The sequence below is a fragment of the Vipera ursinii genome, assembly GCF_947247035.1.
Source record: "Vipera ursinii genome assembly, chromosome: 5".
NCBI classification, from domain to species: Eukaryota; Metazoa; Chordata; class Lepidosauria; order Squamata; family Viperidae; genus Vipera; species Vipera ursinii.
The window spans coordinates 31,459,565-31,478,530 of NC_139518.1; the positions used below are offsets into that span (position 1 = coordinate 31,459,565).

At 34.6% G+C, this 18,966-nt stretch overlaps 1 protein-coding gene across 1 annotated transcript in view; it reads right to left on the minus strand.

The window, feature by feature from the left end:
* NYAP2 (neuronal tyrosine-phosphorylated phosphoinositide-3-kinase adaptor 2) overlaps positions 1–9,973 on the minus strand; it is a gene marked incomplete at its 3' end in the record, with an annotated part of 128,289 nt that extends 118,316 nt beyond the window's left edge. Inside the window, exon 1 of the mRNA XM_083363572.1 lies at positions 9,762–9,973. Coding sequence (XP_083219698.1) covers positions 9,762–9,967 — 206 coding nt within the window. The 5' untranslated portion in view covers positions 9,968–9,973. The remainder of the gene's footprint in view (positions 1–9,761) is intronic.
* Between the last annotated feature and the right edge of the window lie 8,993 nt (positions 9,974–18,966).

An 18,966-nucleotide genomic window follows, 5' to 3' on the forward strand; every position in this document is an offset into this window, starting at 1 on the left:
CATTTTTTTAAAAAAAAACTCTAGGGGGAGCATCAGGTTAAATGTTCCTTCCAAGTTGGTAAATTTTAGTGATTTGTTTTCTCCTATGGTTCAGTATGATGATAATAAAGAAATTGCTATGGCTGTCACAATTCAGTTTGGCTTGCATAAGGGGAGCCATATGGATGCAAGCATTCTGGAAGGAGGCTTTGTCATTTAGATCACATCAGTTATTTATAAATAATTGAAAGGCAATCTACAAAAAGCAGCAAATCCAAGTTAAACTATCCACTATCTCTAGGTTAGGAGATATTAGCATGTGGAGTACTATATTTACTATATAGTGATGTCATAGAACTGGACTCAATGTGGAAAAAAACTCTGGCATTTCCTTCTATTTGTATTGTGATTTACATTTGTTTATAGGCATATATTTGGTTAAAACTAATCATTAATGAAAAATTGAACAGGAGATAAGATTATTGAAATGACAACTAAGGAATTTGTGCGTCTTTGCCTATCTTTTGACATATAAGTTTAAACTACATTTAAACTGAGAAACTAATGGCTGCTAACAGATTTATCCTATTTCAGTAGTTGTTGGCTGAAATCCAATGGTTATATTTTCTCCTAAATATTAGAGTTCAGACACTTTCTATTCCTTTCTCCCCTCCCCCCACAATATTATATGATATACAGCTGTTTTGGCCTCATCAGAGCACCAGTACCAGCTCAAAACCCTGGTTCTGGTTTGGTTTTTAGCCTAATAATAAACCACAGCCGATGATATTGCTATGTTACTACAGACATTGCAAGCTGGCCAAATGCTTACATTTTTCACTCTGATAGATTATGGGGTCGGATTCCTGGAAGACTTAACTCACAGCATGCTGTCATTGACATTCACTCAGCACAAATCTTAGCCAATGGCAATTTTTAAATGATAAAACTGGCCTATGCATTTTTATGTTGTCATATCATCCTATCACCTCATCATCACCTCATTGTCGGATTCAGCATCTGGCTGACCTCTGAGCTTGGAAACTAAACAGAGTCAAGACTAATGGTTGAGTGTGAGATTAATACCAAGGCTATAGATTAGAATGAGAAATTAAATATCATCCCAGGAAGCAATGGCAAACCAAATCCAGGGCGTTGCCAACGAAATAGCCTGGATGAGTCCATAAAATTGCCAGGAGGTAACCTTGTCTCAAAGGATATTTCACCTTAATTTTATAATCTAAAACTTTGAAGAAATTATTTATGTTAAAATATGTTATTCCCTCAGATTGCAACATTGTGCCCATTTGCAGCAGGTGGAAGACTGGGCAGATATCTCTGAAGGCAGTGGAACTTAATTCTGTATAAATATATATAGGACTAAATTGCCAGTAGGCCAGTGCTTAATACTCCTTCTATTAATGGTCTCATTATACCACTAGCTATATTGCCAGATAACTTTATAACCGGAAATAAGTCTGTGAAATTTGAAAAATATTCAAGTGCAATCTGATATAGGCAGTCTTTGAGTTAAGAACATTGAACTTATAGAAAATTCATACTTATGAATAAAGTGCCATAAAATCCTATTATGTTAAAAATGAGTTAAATATAATGGTTCATAATAACAAATCCATATACTAGTTTATGACACTCATGAAAATATTGTGTGGCTTCGGCGGTTCATAGTTCAAGGAAGAATCCAACCTGCCATTTCAATGATCATTTTTCTCTTATTTACCCTCGTAACTATGCCCTCGAAGCTTAAATCCAGTGTTGGTGATGCATGAAAGAAAAGGAAAGTGATCACAACTGAAAATAAAGTGGAAATAATAAAGTCATCAGAGCAGCAGATGATAGCTTTTGAGAAAGAAAACTGAGATCGAAAACTCCAGAACCTAAAGAGTTAGCTGAAGACTTTTATTTCACTGAAGCAGGAATGGCAAAGTCATGGAGGAAGATCCTAATACAGAAAGGTTCACCAAAATTTACCATACAGTTACCAAGGGCCTCAAATGCTGCAAGGCCACGTATGATGAGAAAAAGAAATGCTTCATATAAATCTCTCTTGATGCCTGCTTCAGGATAAAGGTAAAATATACGCTATGAACTAATATTTGACTGATGCTAGATAAGAACCAGATGTACCTGTTCTGACTTACCTACAAAATTGACTTAAAGAAAGACTTAAAAATGGATCTCATTCAGTACTTGTGGATTGCTTGTTTACATCCACTTAAAACAATGCCCTCTTTATTTTCATTGAATTTAGTCTTCAGGTTAAGATTGCAGTGTTAATCATCTCTAAAATCCTTAGTATTTTTCTTCCTTCCCGGTATATATATAATTTCAATGCATATCTGTGTGTGTGTGTGTGTGTGTGTGTGTGTGTGTGTGTGTGTAAAATGTTAACTATTTAGATTACCTTGCTAGGCCCCAAACATGGGGCAAATCTTTATTTCCTGTTTTCAGCCTATCTTGAAGGCTCGAACAGGCAGTAGTCACACCGGACAGCTCATATATTTGTGTAAATTACTAACAAAGAATTAAGGGAGACTGAAATGCATTTCTAACTTATTAGTTTTCATCAGTCAGCCATACCCTTCTGAGATTTGAACCTGGGCTGATTGCACATTAGGCAGTTGTTTTTACCTCTTGAGCCACAGGATCTCTCTCGCTTTGTTAGCTTCTGCAAGGGGAGATATGTGTCAAATGTTAACTATTTAGATTACCTTGCTAGGCCCCAAACATGGGGCAAATCTTTATTTCCTGTTTTCAGAATATATATATATATATATATATATATATATATATATATATATATATATATATATATTCTTTAACACTTTTATATCATTTTCATTATATGTCTCTCTCTCTCTCTCTCTCTCTCTCTCTCTCTCTCTGTGTGTGTGTGTGTGTGTGTGTGTGTGTGTGATATAAAAGTGTTAAAGATAATAATACTATTGCTGTTGCCCAGCTTATCTGATTATCAAGTATTGCATAGAACACACATGACAGAAAGTTCCTCCTCTTTGGCAACATCTGTCTATATATTCTGAGAAAGAAGCAAAACAAAGTTTATGTGTTTTTTCTTTTTCTTTTTCTTTTTTCTTTTTTCCTGGAAAGTAAATGATGGAAACTGGCAAACCATGGTAAAAACCACAGGCACCTGACTGCAAATGACTGTAAAGGTGAACTGGTTGCCAAGCATCCAAAATGCAATCTTATGACTGCAGAAGGTGGGGGATGTGGGTGCTGTAACTTCAACATTGTTCATAAATAGCTTTTGGGGGATCTTGCTTAATTTCAAATGGTAACTAAGTAACTGAACTTTAAGCAAGAACTACCTGTTAATTAAGTGCTCTCACAGATCATCTTAGTTTAATAAAATTTATTTTAAAATATTCTGTAAATATAATTTCACTGCATTAATGCAAATAAGACCTGAATGTGGACAAGAATATCTGGAACTAAAGTCTGTTTTTAATTTTGTATTTACTACCTTTAATAAAGGATATATATATGTGGGAAACAATATTATCTTATTACCTTAAAAAAATCAGGATTCATGAATTGATGATTATATTTAAGAAGGGCCAGCATCAGCTCATTTGAAAACTTTAAAATATAGATTTACCTATCAGGTCTCCATGAAAATAACATATATATTGAATCTAATCTTTAGCAGGCAAAACCCTTGATATGTTAGTTTGGTTTGTTTATAATGCATTCATAAAAATATTCAGAATCTTTAAACCTCCCGATGACTTATGTGTCTATTGAGTTTGCTGTCAAAATATTGATGGTTGATAGGCAAGTTCAAAACCTCTGGTCCAGCTTTCATTCTTTATATTAAAACCAAACTTGTCCTTCCAGCAAAACATATCTTTGTTCAAAGGTCAGTATCCTGAAAGTCTTTCAAATCGACTGATATTTTCTATTAAATAGGACAAATGGCCCACTATAAGGATTATTTTGCTGCTTGAATATTATCTCTTTGTTCACTGTTGTCTACAACTGATTTTTAAAAATATTTTAGTCCCCTAATCACATTTTTATCTTTCTAGTAGCCTCTAACACATTTATTTATGGAACTACAAGAATAACATGCAGGATCTTATATTCAGTTGCTCACTAAGAAGTAGTGTGGTCAAAAGGTGCAAGGCTACAAGGTTAATGGACCTGAGAAAATTAAATGATTGGATATGTATTATTTCATTGCACTTTATAAGATATAAACACAAATAAAATAATAGCTTTAGAGTGGGCATGTTTAATAGTACAGTTGTCAATAGTCAGCCATTATAGCAATGTAACACACAGGAATAATAAAGCAGTTCAGAATGTTGTGCTAATTTCCATTCCAAATTATATTGAAATATATATTTCAAAACCTAGCAAGAACTGAATTAGAAGGATATATATGGAAAAGTAGCGATAAGATCTGATCGATAAACAAAAAATGTTATTTTTTTTCTTCCAATATCCTGAATGGATGGCACCTCCTTGACATTAATGGACAGCAATAAAGCTTTTGACAACTAAGTTACTGTCATCTGTAAATGATCCACAATGAAGTATATGTTTTGCACTAAGCAAAATTACTGTCATTTTATATAAAGTTTATAATTTTTCTTTGTTTTTCTTTTGGAAAGCAAAGGTATCTGATACTAACAAAGGCTAAAGATTACATCTATATTCAGTCCACAAAATCCATGTTAACGTTGACTTTGAAGTGCTGCAGACTTCATTGCTTAATGATCTGCCTAATTTATGGCCATTTTTTCTTTCCCAGCTATGCATTTTAGACAAAATATAGTCATTCTTTTTCAAACTACTTCCTTTATTGTTATCTCAATAAATCTATTTTTTCCACTTCAGTTTGGAAGGAAGGAAGGAAGGAAGGAAGGAAGGAAGGAAGGAAGGAAGGAAGGAAGGAAGGAAGGTTGGTTGATATGGAGGAAAATGTGTTAGGGAAATAATTTTTTCAATACTCATTTCTTCCTGGGCCTCTCAGGTGTTAAAAATTCCATGGAATGCAGGTTCCTCTATTTCATACCAGGTAATACATCAAGCCTGGCTTTCACGACATTAACAAAAACAGGCCTTATTCTTAGAAGACCAGTGTTGGTCTATTTTGTGACTGAAGCAATTTAGATAGTCTTTTGCATGCCTTGCTCCAATATTGTAAAAATTTTTGCTCTGTCATTAAAAAAACAAGTTACAACTTCATCCATCATATTGTTGTTATATTTTTGGTTCTTCCCATTGCTACTACATTTACTTTTTTCCTGTAGGCCTAATTCCTAAAACAATCTAAAACAAGAAAGCCTCAAGGGGAGTTTTCCTTCTCTGATTTTTGTCTTTTTGTCACTTATGGTATTTGAAGAAGGCAATTATAGTATGAGATAGGTTGCTCTGAAAGATTAGCAATGGAATCTACTAGGTCAGTGGTCTTCAAACTTTGCCCTTTTATGACTTGTGGACTTCAACTCCCAGAATTCCTTAGCCAGCGTGCCTAGCTGAGGAATTCTGGGAGTTGAAGTCCACAAGTCATAAAAGGGCAAAGTTTGAAGAACCCTGTACTAGGTGATGGATCTCCAAAAATCCATTAATGTCAAACCTCAATATTGAAACCAAGAGGTTCCTATACCTAGATTCTACTCTATCACAGTTTTCTCAAATAAACTGATGTGAAACCAAGAAACCAAGGTTTGTAACATGAAGACAATTATTTAAATTTCCTTACTTCCCACAAGCACGCTTAGCAACCTCTTTTGAGCTTTAAAACTTGTTATTTCTTTTTCTATCTGAAAGAAGCATTACAAGTATTTATTTAGTGACTGTTCAAAGTTATGACTGACCCACAAAAAGGACTTATGACCTTGATTTGAACTTCCAACAGCAGTATCTCCTGGGTCACATGATCAAATTTTGGGTACTCAGCAATCAGTTACTGAGCAATTTATATTTAAAATTCATCAGTGTTATTGAAATCCTCAAGTGGTGAACAGCCTTGTGTGTTTATATAGCAGTCTGATGAGCATAATGAATATATACATAAATATATGTAAATATTATGTTATTTTAGCGATGTTTTAATTGTTCATTGGGAGTTGTCTAAAGGTTGATATCAGATGTGCAGCTATATAAAAGCTTTAAATAAAATAAATAAAAATATCAAGAAAGTCATGGGGATATCCTTTGTGAGGCATACTAGTAACCATTGTCCCAAAAATGACAGAGATGGAAGAAAATAGTTGCAGGACTTAAGATTGATCATATTTAATTCAAATTTCAATTTAGTTATTAACAATGAATAACATATTATTATATGATCACTCCTCATACATCTAATCACTGTTTATCTTCTGCCACATTAAAAAACCAGTCTGTTTCACTGTTTTGTTTCTAATCCATCAAGCACTCAAAAAGACGTCCTCTTTAAGAGATCTTCTCTTGCTGACATGACTAAAATTGACTGCTTATTGCTGACTGGAAGCCTCTTATACTGTAGACTTTTTGCATGAAACAGGGAAAAAATGAACTTGATATCTATATTTCTGATGATTAGACAGCATAGATTATAGAAAGAAGAGAGTTATAACTACAGAGTAAGATTTAAATTTATAATTGTATTTATAACTGCTATAAAAAAGATCACAAACAATTTCTTTGTTTTGTTCTTCTTTCTTTTCCTTTTCCACACCTTTTTTTTGCATTTCTTGCATTTGTTTGCATTTTTAGTTTTCTCTTTGATTTCTTTCTTTTTCTTAACTTTTTCTTAGCTTGTATTAGTTTTTCTCCTTCTTTCTAAAAATATAATATTCCCTTCTCAACCCTATGGGTGATATTTCTCTCTCTCTCTCTCTCTTTCTCTTTGTTTGTGTGTGTGTGTGTGTGTGTGTGTGTGTGTGTGTGTGTGTAAGTAACAAAAACAAGAAAATCTCTTCAAGTAGATTTCTTTTGGGCTTAAGTATTTATAAAAGTTAGGGTTGCTATTATTCATAACTTCTAAAAGATAAACATGGACACTGTCTTTGACACTGAAGGCTATTTTGGAAATATGTCAAGACACAAAGGCTCTGGTTAACTTGCATGTAAAATCAGGATTAACAAACATCATTTAGATCACACACAGTGAACATGGGTAAAGATTCCATATAATGAACATGGGCTGGAGACACTATTATATCTATTACACATTTAAGAACATTGTACTTGAATACAAGAAAAAGTGCATCAGATCTTTGGAATTGATGTCCTCAGTTTTGATGTTTTTAATCACTGGAATCTATGTTGAATCCAGTCAATACGGGAGAACTGAACATCAGTTTAGAGATGCTCAGCCTATCCTTGAAGTTATTCCTCTGAAGGAGTAGGTGTCTACTTTGGAAATTTTCTTATCTTTTGGAGAGAGAAGATTTTTTTTACCAGATTTCTATTTTTTTCCAAACATATTAATAAGTTAACATATTAACTCATTCAATAACATGATAAAGCACAAAGAGTATTCTGAGCACGAAGGCTTTATTAATCAGGTGAAAGAATGGGACATTCTGAAACATAGCAGAATGAGCTGTATTTCATTAATTTCTTTTAATTTTAATTCATCTTAAATTGAAATCTAATTAATCTAATTGTTGTCATGGCCCTTTTCTACATTTTATGATAAGAACTCCAGTATGCTACTCAGAAACATGCACACATACATACATATAAGATCAAGAAAAATTTCCTCTCCATCCAGAAAATTAACAATGAACAAGAGGAAATAATAAACCTTATACCTTAGGAGTGCACAATTATAACTATAGCTGAATATATTGCAAAACACAGCACTTAATCTATCCAAATGAAATTTAGGCTGGCAAATAAACCCATCAGGAAAATAGCCAAATAGAGTTCTTTGCTTCCTAATAAGACATACTGTACTGCTGTAATTCATGTAACATAATAGCTTTATAGACTACAGATCTTTGTAGTCTGTAGGCATTTATGTATTGTACATGATCTTGGACTGGTGCAAAGTGGCAGATTCTAAAGCAGGGAAAGGAAAGGAAAGGAAAGGAAAGGAAAGGAAAGGAAAGGAAAGGAAAGGAAAGGAAAGGAAAGGAAAGGAAAGGAAAGGAAAGGAAAGGAAAGGAAAGGAAAGGAAAGGAAAGGAAAGGAAAGGAAAGGAACACTGTAGACATGTAAACATATGGAGTTATTTTTTGCATATGAAAGGATTTAAATGATGGGGTGATAGGAAATATGCATATTTATTTATTTGCAGGCTTTATTTGCATAGTGGATTCTAATAATGGTTAATGCTTCTGTGAGTGAGGGGTTTTTATTTATTTAGTCAACAGCTGCCCAACTAACAGAGGCTTTGCTTAACCTTTTCCACAATGTAGGAACATTAAATACATAAACAATAACCACAATGGTTAATATTATCCTCTCCTGTTTTATGTTATTTTGTTATTTTATGTTATGTTATTATGTTATTTTTAATTATGATTGGCTTTTTGTGTATTTATTATTTTTAATCATGTTATGCATTACTCATATCACTTTCCTGTGAGATGGGAAGGTACAGTAATATGAGAATAAAATTATTTAAACTTTATTTCCTTTTTAACATCATATATTTTAGAATAACTAAGACTATTTGGTAATCAAGCCCATGGAAATATGTTCATTCCAATTTTTTTGTAGCCATTATTATTGCAATCCAATATCCATTTGATGATAGGTGAGGCCCTTTCTGTGATAGTCACCAAGACAGGCCATACAGCTAATGAGGCAAAGTCTTGCTCATCTCCACAGCCGTGCTTCTTCAGCTGGGGGAATGGTGAAACAACAGAGGTGCTTCATAAAATTTGGCCTCATGCACTCATACTTGAATGGCTGCTATGTTTTCAATGCAGAGGTACCCCTTGAAATCCACAACAAACATGGTGTTTGAAAGCCAAAATCTCCCCATGTTATTGCTGATAGACAAATGTGACTTTCTGCTGACAGTCCTGAATCAGATATAACTAGCATTTGTTCGTACACTTTCAAGGCTCTAAATTGGAACCAAACCATATACAATTATAATAATTGTTGGCAGGATTTAGAAGATACTTGTTCAAATTCTCTTGCGGAAAAGCTAAGCATTTCCTTCTTTCATGCTATTCAGTTGCAAAGATAGAGGACCCATCGCCCACTAGCTACATAGAGCCCCCAGTTCTGCTTTCTGCTTGCCCTGGAATCCCCCACAATCATATTGTCAAAACACAATAGCAGATTGCCAAAGTACAACAGTACTATATTGTTTTTATCTTTTAGGGGGGCAAAAAATAGAGACAAAATAGTCTCTATTTCTATCCAGAAACATTATAGTGACATACCAAATAGCCCTGCAATCCTCAGGTACATTTTAAAAAAGTGTGATTTAAATTGGACAAATAGACACTCTTCTGTCAGTGACCTAATCCATTTGCCCCTAGCAGCGCTAGTTTTTTGTAATATGTCAGTATGAAACTTTTCCAAATAAAGATAAACTTGATTTATTGGGCTACCAATTTCATGATTTATCTATCTAATTTAATTTTAGTCCACAGAAAGCTGCCTTTTTAAGCTACCCATCTCATAGACTTACTTCCTCATTTCTATTCTAAAAATCCACTGAAATAACTAAACCAATTTTTTACAGCTGCACAATTGTTAAATGTACAACCATTGCTCCGGCCCATGTATATGCTGCAGATCTTTAACAAAGCCATAGTTTCTAAAAAACCAGTCCTTACCGTTTTATTGCTTCTTCTTGTTTCCGGCGCTTTTCGTTCTTTTCTTTCAAGTAAGCCAGATTGGTTTCATTTCTCATGCGATCGTTCTCCCGAGCGATGTCAGAAGCATTCTGTATAACCAAACCATCATAGGCCTTCATGCCCATATCTTCAATGTACTGGAGAAAAGTGCCCAAAGTGACCTCCTCTTGATTAGAATTCATCATCTTGTGGGAAATGCTTCCTGTGGATTGACAAAAGGAAAAATGTTCATGCACACGTACATTATTTCACTGGTTTTCTGCCCATTCTTAAATCAATGAAAAATTCAAAATTTGTCAGGGTTATCAAATGCAATTTTATTTTAAGCTGAAAGCAGTTTGAGTAACTGTTGGATTTTGTATTTTTAAAAAATAAGGAGTAGCCATTCCACGCTTCTTTGTGTCACTCACCTAATAGAATTTAAAACTTTCTAACTTATTTTTGAGTGTGCTCCAATTTGGGCTGCTATTAGCTCTGTGAGCTCTGTCTTAAATGAATTGCATCAAATAAATTCTTTATTGCTATATACTGAATTAGCTTTTTTTTCTTCTGATCTATTCTCTCCCACTTTGCTTGATGGAAAATACTGGAAATTTCAGAAGTTTGTTCATTGGCCTTTCTTTCTTATCATCAAACACAACTGATTTAATTTAAAATTTATATAAGGTCTAAATTTACAGCAAGCATTTTCTAATGTTGTGACCTGTATCATATAAACACACATACACATATACAAATTTCATGGTTTTATTTATTCTTCTATTTATGTATTTATCCTATTTCTACATTGTCCATCTCACCTAAGTGATATATGGATTAATATATGAAACCTGGCTGTCATCCCAAGGAAGTATTCACTCTAAATCCACATGTTCCTTTGGTTAAGATAAATTCCATGCATCTGATTGAAGTTGATTGTGGTCCATGAAAACTTTGGCAATAGTAGAAGCATTTCTAAAGTGCTACCAGATTGGTTTGGGGTTTAATGATTCATTTTTATTTAGAAAACAATGTTCTAAAAGCAACCCTCAAGGGAATGTATTGATAATACCCTCATATAAATAGTATTACAGCTTCTAATTACATTCAGCCATTATAATCATATTTAATTTTAAATGCTTGGAGAACACCTCAGTATGAGTTCATTTCGTGGTTTTGACAGCAAGCAATGATATTGAGGCCCATATGCTTAGTAGTGGGCTTAGTAGTGAAGCAAATGTAAAGTTAGAAAGATTGTTTGCTTTTTTACCAATTCCCATGCTGCTGAAGATCAACAAATTATATTCAAAAATATTTCAGAATTTGCAATGGCAAAGATAGGACTGAATTAAAGTTTACGCTGCATGAGTAAAAGGCAAATCTTATAATAGTTCCATCCAGGCCAAAAAAAAAAGCCCACAGTTTTCCCCCTTATCTGTTCTCTATCATTTGGTGAAAGAGAAATTTATTTTTGAACTGCCTGCTGAAGTAGATAATTTCAGTGAAATTCTCACAGGTGGAATACGGTGTAGTTGTCCTTATGAGACAAACCATAGGATGAATGAATATGCTGTGTTTCATTCTAAATCATCTCACCACCAATTTGTGCCCTTGCTAGGCTTGTCAGAGTTCAGTTAAGTCCCAAGGGGAGACATAACTGCACTTTTTTCATTGGCTTTTTCAGATTGAAAGGTTTGGGCAGCAAAAAAAAGCCTTAAAGATATGAAAGCCCAAGTAACAGAAAACAATGTCAGCATCTGCACTGTCTGACAATTCCAACTTTAAAATAACCTGAAAACACTACCAAAAGAAATATCAAAGAAATGTTCAGGTATACTGACCATAAAGTAAGAAAACTTTGAAATAAATTAAATTCAAGCATGTTGTATTTAAACCAATGGGAACAAAATACACTATAAATTAGGAAGGGTCATTTACCCAAGGCCTAAGAAAGGGGATACATTGGCAACCTTGTTTGTTTTTACTTTCTGCATTAATGATGTGACTCTTTGCTTTAATGATTCTGGATTTCATATACTTAAGATTGCAGATCAAAATTATCATTGATATGGATATGCAATACTTTAGTTTCAAAGCAAAATTTGCTTTGGAGTACGTGGGGTATACCTGAAATCTGTTCCAGAAGGAGCTGGATCTTTTCCCATACATTCCAAAGCACTTTTTTACCATTAAATACAAAGCCTGATATTTCTATTGTATACTAGTCACTTTCCTTAACTAAAATTTTCGTGAAAGTGAGGTGCCCGAACAGCTATACATATGAAGTGAGCCAAAGAAATCTGGGGGGAAAAAAAGCTACTTTCACAATTTGAGAAAATGTGCTTTGTACATACTACTGCTTCAAAACATCTGTTTTGAATGATTTACACAAACTGTAAATTATACTTTTACTAAAAACAACAGGGGGGAAAAAGGTGAAAGGAAGCATGGGAAAAGACTAGAAGTATAGAATATTGGATGATGTGTTTGAATCCTAAAGAGACAGCAGCAATTTTACAATGGAAACACAAAACAATGTTGTGTTGTTATTGTTCCTCCATTCAATCGTACGTGATTCTCAGACATTGTCTGTACAGGTCCCTGCAGTTTTCTTGGCAAGGTTTTTCAGAAGTGGTTTCCATTGCCTCCTTCTTAGGACTGAGTGAAAGTGAATTGTCTCAAGGTTACCCAGCTGGTTCTGTGCCTAAGATGGGAGTCCTTAACCTTAAGGCTTAACTACTACACCAAACTCTGGTAGTTTGTACTGTACAAATGTTGTACTTAGCAGTCTAAATCCAAATGTAATTTGTAAGACGTGTTAAAGAAAGCCATTTTTTTCTTCAACATCAATGAAGCTAATATAATGGGGAACTAAATAATACATAATATTAATACAGAACTCAGTTTTTCCGACTTTTAATATTGTCTCAGTCATTCTTACATTGTTTAAGGTAAATCAGTATTATGAACACTTTTACATTAAAAATACTAAACTGAACTTGAAGTGAATGAGAACCCCAAGCTAAATCACCTATTCACTTTGCTATATTATAATCCTTTATACCCTAGGAAATATTACTGTATTTAACCTTTAATAGTTTGATTTCAAGATTTCATTGCCTGCATATCGCAGATTTGTCACTGAGCTGAGCTGATTGTAATATTTGACTTTATTAACATTTAAAGAGGTTACATGTTTTCTACATATCTATTATTATTGTCCTTAGCTTTTACACTGTTTTAAATTTATTGTATACAAAGGAAATATACAATACACTGTGAATTCATATTTTCTCTGAAAATAAGCCTTTTAAGGTTCCAGCCAGTCTTTCCCTACAAGCAGTGCATTTCTCACTTTTCCTCACAAAATTTCTTATCTCCTGAACTGCATTTCATGACTGTTAAATATGTTCAATCTTGGGATTTTTTAGAAAATAGCTGCATTTTAGGATTACAGAAAACTTTTTCTCTTCATTGTGGCAGAACATAGAATTGCCCTGTTCTTTCTAGTTTCTTGATAAAACCATTTTTCCTACAAATCAAATTGTATTCACCACCTATGCATGCTATTGGATGGATTAATGGTGAACCAGTTATAAATTCAATACTGAATATCAACAATTTAATATCGACAATTTATACAATGTTGTCGTTCGATGACTAGAGAAAATATTCAGCCAGCTAACTCTGCTACAAGACAGAAGTTTATGTATGGAGGTCACAGTTTCCTTTAAAACACACCATGGTTTAAATTTTTTACTACTTTTCCTTCATCTCTTTCTTACAGTCATGATGGAGTGCTGTGACAGGAGGGAATGCCTTAGAATCATGTGCAAAAGGTTTTCTGCAGAGAAGAAATGAAGTTCTCAGAAGGTGTCTTTTTACCTTTCATTTTCCCTATTGGTTTATTCAACTTACACAGCAAGGTCACTGCATGATACATTCCTTTTTGGGGGGGGCTGTGAATACTCACATGACTAATTCCTGTAGGATAACAATGCATGTGAAATTTCAGTAAATGAAAATAAATAATTGATTGGGTTTTTCAATCAAGTCTCTGATTTCCTGAAAAGTGATGACTTAATATAATAAAAAAACCTGAAGAACTCAGATGCTAAAATCACTCAGTAAAAAGACAAAGGGGAATCCCACGAATTATGTCAGACTAATTAAAAACAATAATGTTCCAGTGCATCTAAGACTATAATATGATGATGAAGAAGAACATATATGTACAAGTATGTGCATTATTCCTGACCTCATTTAGCAGCTCTGGTTAAGTCAGCTTTCCACAATTTAATAGTTTCTGGATGAATTGCTAATTAAATTCCAATAATTTCTTCCTTAAGTAATTCTGTGAATTTACAATCCCAATGTAGAGATTGATAAATTGGAGATACTAATAATATTTTGATGATTTATAGAATGGGTAGTAGTGCCAAGGGGTGGAATATAATTATCTGAAAAGATTAAGATAGATAGCACATAAACAAATAGATTAGGGAACTAGTATGTGACCCATCTCAACTTCTTCTTTGTGTAGCCTTTCCCTTGTTGGAGGAAATTCTTCTTAAACAAAAGGAAGTAAACTTATATTTCTCCTTACTATTAACAGCATTGTGGGGAAAGAGGGATCGTCAAGATGCTATAGAAAAAAACAATGTAGTGAACTTCCTGTATTTTGTCTTGTTATACCTCTGGTATAACTGATGTACAAGTCAGAGTCATCTAATAAGTTTCATGGCTCAGTTAGGAACTGAACCTGAATCTTCCCCAGTATTAATTCAGCATTATAATCTCTACATCCAATTGTCTCTCATGCAAATTTTGCAGAATGCTGCTCATTTGTCAAAAGAATTCTCTGCATGACTCCTAGCCATTTTCAGCACACTGATGAAAATCCTCACTTGGATTTTTTTTTCAGATTTGCATGGAAAATTTCCTAGTCAGCCTAAGAAGCCTCTTGACCCATATGGTTAGCCAGATGAAGTTCCTTGTGTAGAGTTTCAAGTGGTTACTGTGATGCAATTTGCATGTGTGGTTTGAGCTGTGCTGTGCTGGAGGGAAAACAAAATATGGACAAAGGGATAGGACAGGTTGTTAAAAGATAACCTATTCCAGAAATTAGAAATTAATTCCCTATCACTTACATCCTGGTCTTGAATTACAGTTATATTTTTTCCAGCTAAATGGGAGAATGTAAAAGAAATATTTTTTCAAGCTTACACAAGTCAGCATGCAGATTCCCCTTTATCCTCTCTTTGATATGTTCATTTCTCAGCACATGTAAATTCTAATGGAACAATGACATCATCAAATGGCAGATGCATTCCATTCCAGTTGTAGCAGTTGGATTCTCTTTGAAAGATTTATATTCTTTCAAGACATTTAAGTGCAATACAGACAGACCACATTCCGTTTATACCAAACTGCTGACTGCAGCACCACTATACAGTAGCTGTATTGCACTGTGGATTCTCCTCTCTTTCAGAGTTGGTGCCTTCTATACAATGGCTTTTAGAAGACATAATTTCTCTGATAGGCACATTGTCAATGAAATTCTCATATTGTGTCTGGCTCCTTCTTCATTATTTTAAGTGGACCTAATTTTTGAAAGGAAATGACTTTTGATTTCACATGGTAGACATGCTGGGAAATATTATCTAAGTTTTTTATGTATTGCTAAAATTACTGATAATGGCAAAGACAGAGCAAAGTCTAAACTTTTCTACAAAGTCTTAAGTAAGTTCAACCTACCTAGAAACTTTCTATGCACAGTTGCATTAATTTATTGTGTATGTGTATGTGTACATGTAAGAGCTTGTGCACTGGCATGTGTATGGGCATGCTTATGTAGTTGTGTTTGCACATGTTCATTTACATATATGGACTTTACAGGGAATTAAGAAAAGCTATCTTTACACCCAAAAGAAGCCACTTATGTGAAAGTATTAGGAATAAAGAACTTTACAAACTGCATATATTAAGGATGGGCATAATTTGCACAATAGATTCTCCTTCCTGCAGGCCATAGTGCACAGGGCTTGAAGAACGTAGATCACTGATACTGTTATTATAGTGGTTTACTTGTCAGTGGTAAGACATTTATGCCATGATGCCTTTTTCATATGTGTCTTAATCCCAAATGCAATTTCCTAAAAGGCAAGTAACATATAGCTAGAGTCTCAACAGCCAGAAACACCCACAACTGGCAAATTAAGCTTATCTATTGATAACTAGGGCTGCTTGGTTAGGTTCGAAGAGAAATGTATCATATTTACTTAAGTATATGTCATCATGTTCTTAGAGGGGCATGTAGAGAAGAGAACAAGGTAAAGTGAAGATATTTTGTCTAAGAGAAAGAAATTTAAAATATGACATATTAATGATATGCTTTATATAAGAAATAATTAATATAGGTATAAAAGATATTTTCAATATGTGTTTCAGAAAAATAGGGAAAACATTTTAATAATTTAGCATGGCTTTTACAAATAAACACTCCACCCACCAAATTTCTTATAAGACAGTCTAATGCACAGAAAAAGAAAAAGAAATCCCAATACATTACATTTTAGTTTAGCTACTGTTTAATTAATATTTTTTAAAACACAGAAAGTTTTTCATTAGATAATTCTAGACTGAAAATAAATCAATTTTTGCTGATATACATCTTTTACAAGCATTTCATTTCATTAGCATGCTTGGAGGTTGTTTTAAATAAATGGATGGATAGATGGATAGATGGATAGATGTATGGATGAATAACATATGTGCATGCATATATGCATACGTATATATACATACCAAGATTAAAGTCCTTGGGGGACTGCTAAGTGCAATAATTAAAGGTGACTTTTATCTGTCAAAGCCCTTTCCTTTGATTTAGCTCAGTGCAGAGTGAAGGGATATTTCAGCACCATTAAAAAAAACCAACAGATTTTGCAGACTGGCTCAGTTTTTCTTCAGTTAAAGTGCTTGCGATCTCCTTGGCAAAGATATCCAAATTGTAGCATTCTGCATCTCCAGAAGTCAGTATGTTTAATTCAAAATACAGGTCTTCTCCATACAGGATTAAAAAAAGGCTTTTAAAGTTTGACTTTCAAAAATACAGTATTGGGAAGAGAGAGGATCTGGCATCTTAAATCCACCTTGAAAGAAAGGACAGTTAAGGTATCAGGGGCACCAGTGGTACCCTGCCTTGAAGTCCAAAAGAAATGAAATGGGAGGGTTTTTTGCCCACTTCACCACACAGAAGATTACAGCACCAGCATATGTGATGATAGAGAGGGGGTTAAGGTGCCTCATTGGAGTGGATGCTGTGGAGACCAAGAGAAAGAAAAGGCATGGATAGAAAGCATTGTATCCAAATGGCTTCGTGCAGTTGGAAAAGCAGTCCTTGTTGCCATCTAAACACGGAAGGTTGTAAAACAGTCTTTCTTGCGCTCTTTCCCTCTTCCCCCCCCCCCGCCTTCTCGCTGTCTCTCTCTCTCCCTTTCTGTTGATGCTGTTGTTGATTAATCAGGGATTCTCAAACAAAGAGAAAGCCTACCTTCGGCTTTGAGCAGTAATCTGAGGCTTCACTTTTCCTGCAATCCGTTTGCATTCAGTAGCCGAGCAGCCAGCATTCTAGCACCTTGGACAGTTCCCTTTTTTGCTTTCCTTAGGCCCGTTGGGGGGAAAAAATTTGAGGCAGGGGAACTAGTGAAGAAATGGCAAGAGACTGGAAAGCAGCAGCCTTCGACTCCAGCTTGCAGTCCCCAGGGGCGCAGCTGCTTATTAAAACCTCCTATGTAGACAACAGATACTCTCTCTTTTCTCTTGGCTACACAGAAGTCTGACCAGCAAAATAATCCAGTGTCGGTGTGGGTGTGGGTGTGTGGAATCGGAACAAATCCACCCTCTTTAGGTAGGACAAAATATGAAACAAGACTGTTCCATTCTTATCCCCCACTCCCCCCAAAAATATCCCTCCACGGAGAATGGACAAGTTAACCTTTAGTCCTGGAAAGAGCAGCCACTTAGAGAGAACATTTAAGTCTCGGCTTGAGATCACATATTGATGTATCGTTTGCACTCACCCTCGTTGTAAAAGCCATGCAAAGCTCACAATTACTGCTGACGCAGATTAGGCTGCTGCTTGGGGAATGGTAGGAGGAGCTTTTTAACCTCATCAAAACAACTTCCCACCACCTGCTCCCACTGCATGAAAACATATCTCCCCTACTTGGAATGAGTAACCATGTAATCATATGATTTGTAAGGCATTTGAGACTAGTGCAAGACTTCCTGTAGGTTAGTGGATATGAAGCAAATGAAGCTGTGATCTATATGATGTACCACAATATTTTATAACACCACTTTACTTTCACTATTAAAAGATGAAATAGTTTTAGATCAGTATCAAAATAAAAAATATATATCTTTATTTTAGCAGGCAAAATTTTCAAATACCTTTAATCAACAATTAACTAAATAAATAGATATTTTGAGACAAATGTATATTTAATAACTAACATGAATTCACTGATCAATTAAAAATGTTGTCTAACTAGCTTTTTCCCAACCTTTGTCACCTTCTAGATGGGTACTTAAGTATAGCTACCAGAATTCTCAGTCATCATGGTTATAGCCATGGTGACTGGTAGTTCCCACACATGTGGCTAGCATTAGGTTAGAAAAGAGAAATCTGTGTGGAAGATAGATTCATGTCAATGAGGAGCTTCATGTTGCAGAAACCGCACACTCTGCTTTCTTGAGCACTGGCTTCTGCTTGATATGGGGCTTAGGTCAACCAGTTTGATTTTTATTTTTGCATTTTTTTAAAAAAAAAATCTGATGTTAGCCACTGAAAGTCACCACAGTGAATGTGTGGCTATATAAATCAAACAAATAAATAAGAAGTACTAGTAGACTTTTCTTAGCTGGAAACTGCCTTTGGTTAATGTGCTACTCCTACTTAGGAACCATTTCCTTCAACAAATTAAAAAAAACACCATGTAATATATGCTACAACTAAAATGGGGGTGGGGTGGGGGAACGAGCTGTCATGATGCTTTATGAAACTGCTTAAAAATATGATGTCCATGAATCTTCCTCAAAATGAAGCAACTCTTTGAAGATATGTATTGTCCAGTTTGATAATGACTGGCTTTGGCCTCCATGGTTTCCCTCAGGAATCTTTCCTAGCTGTAGGACCAGATCA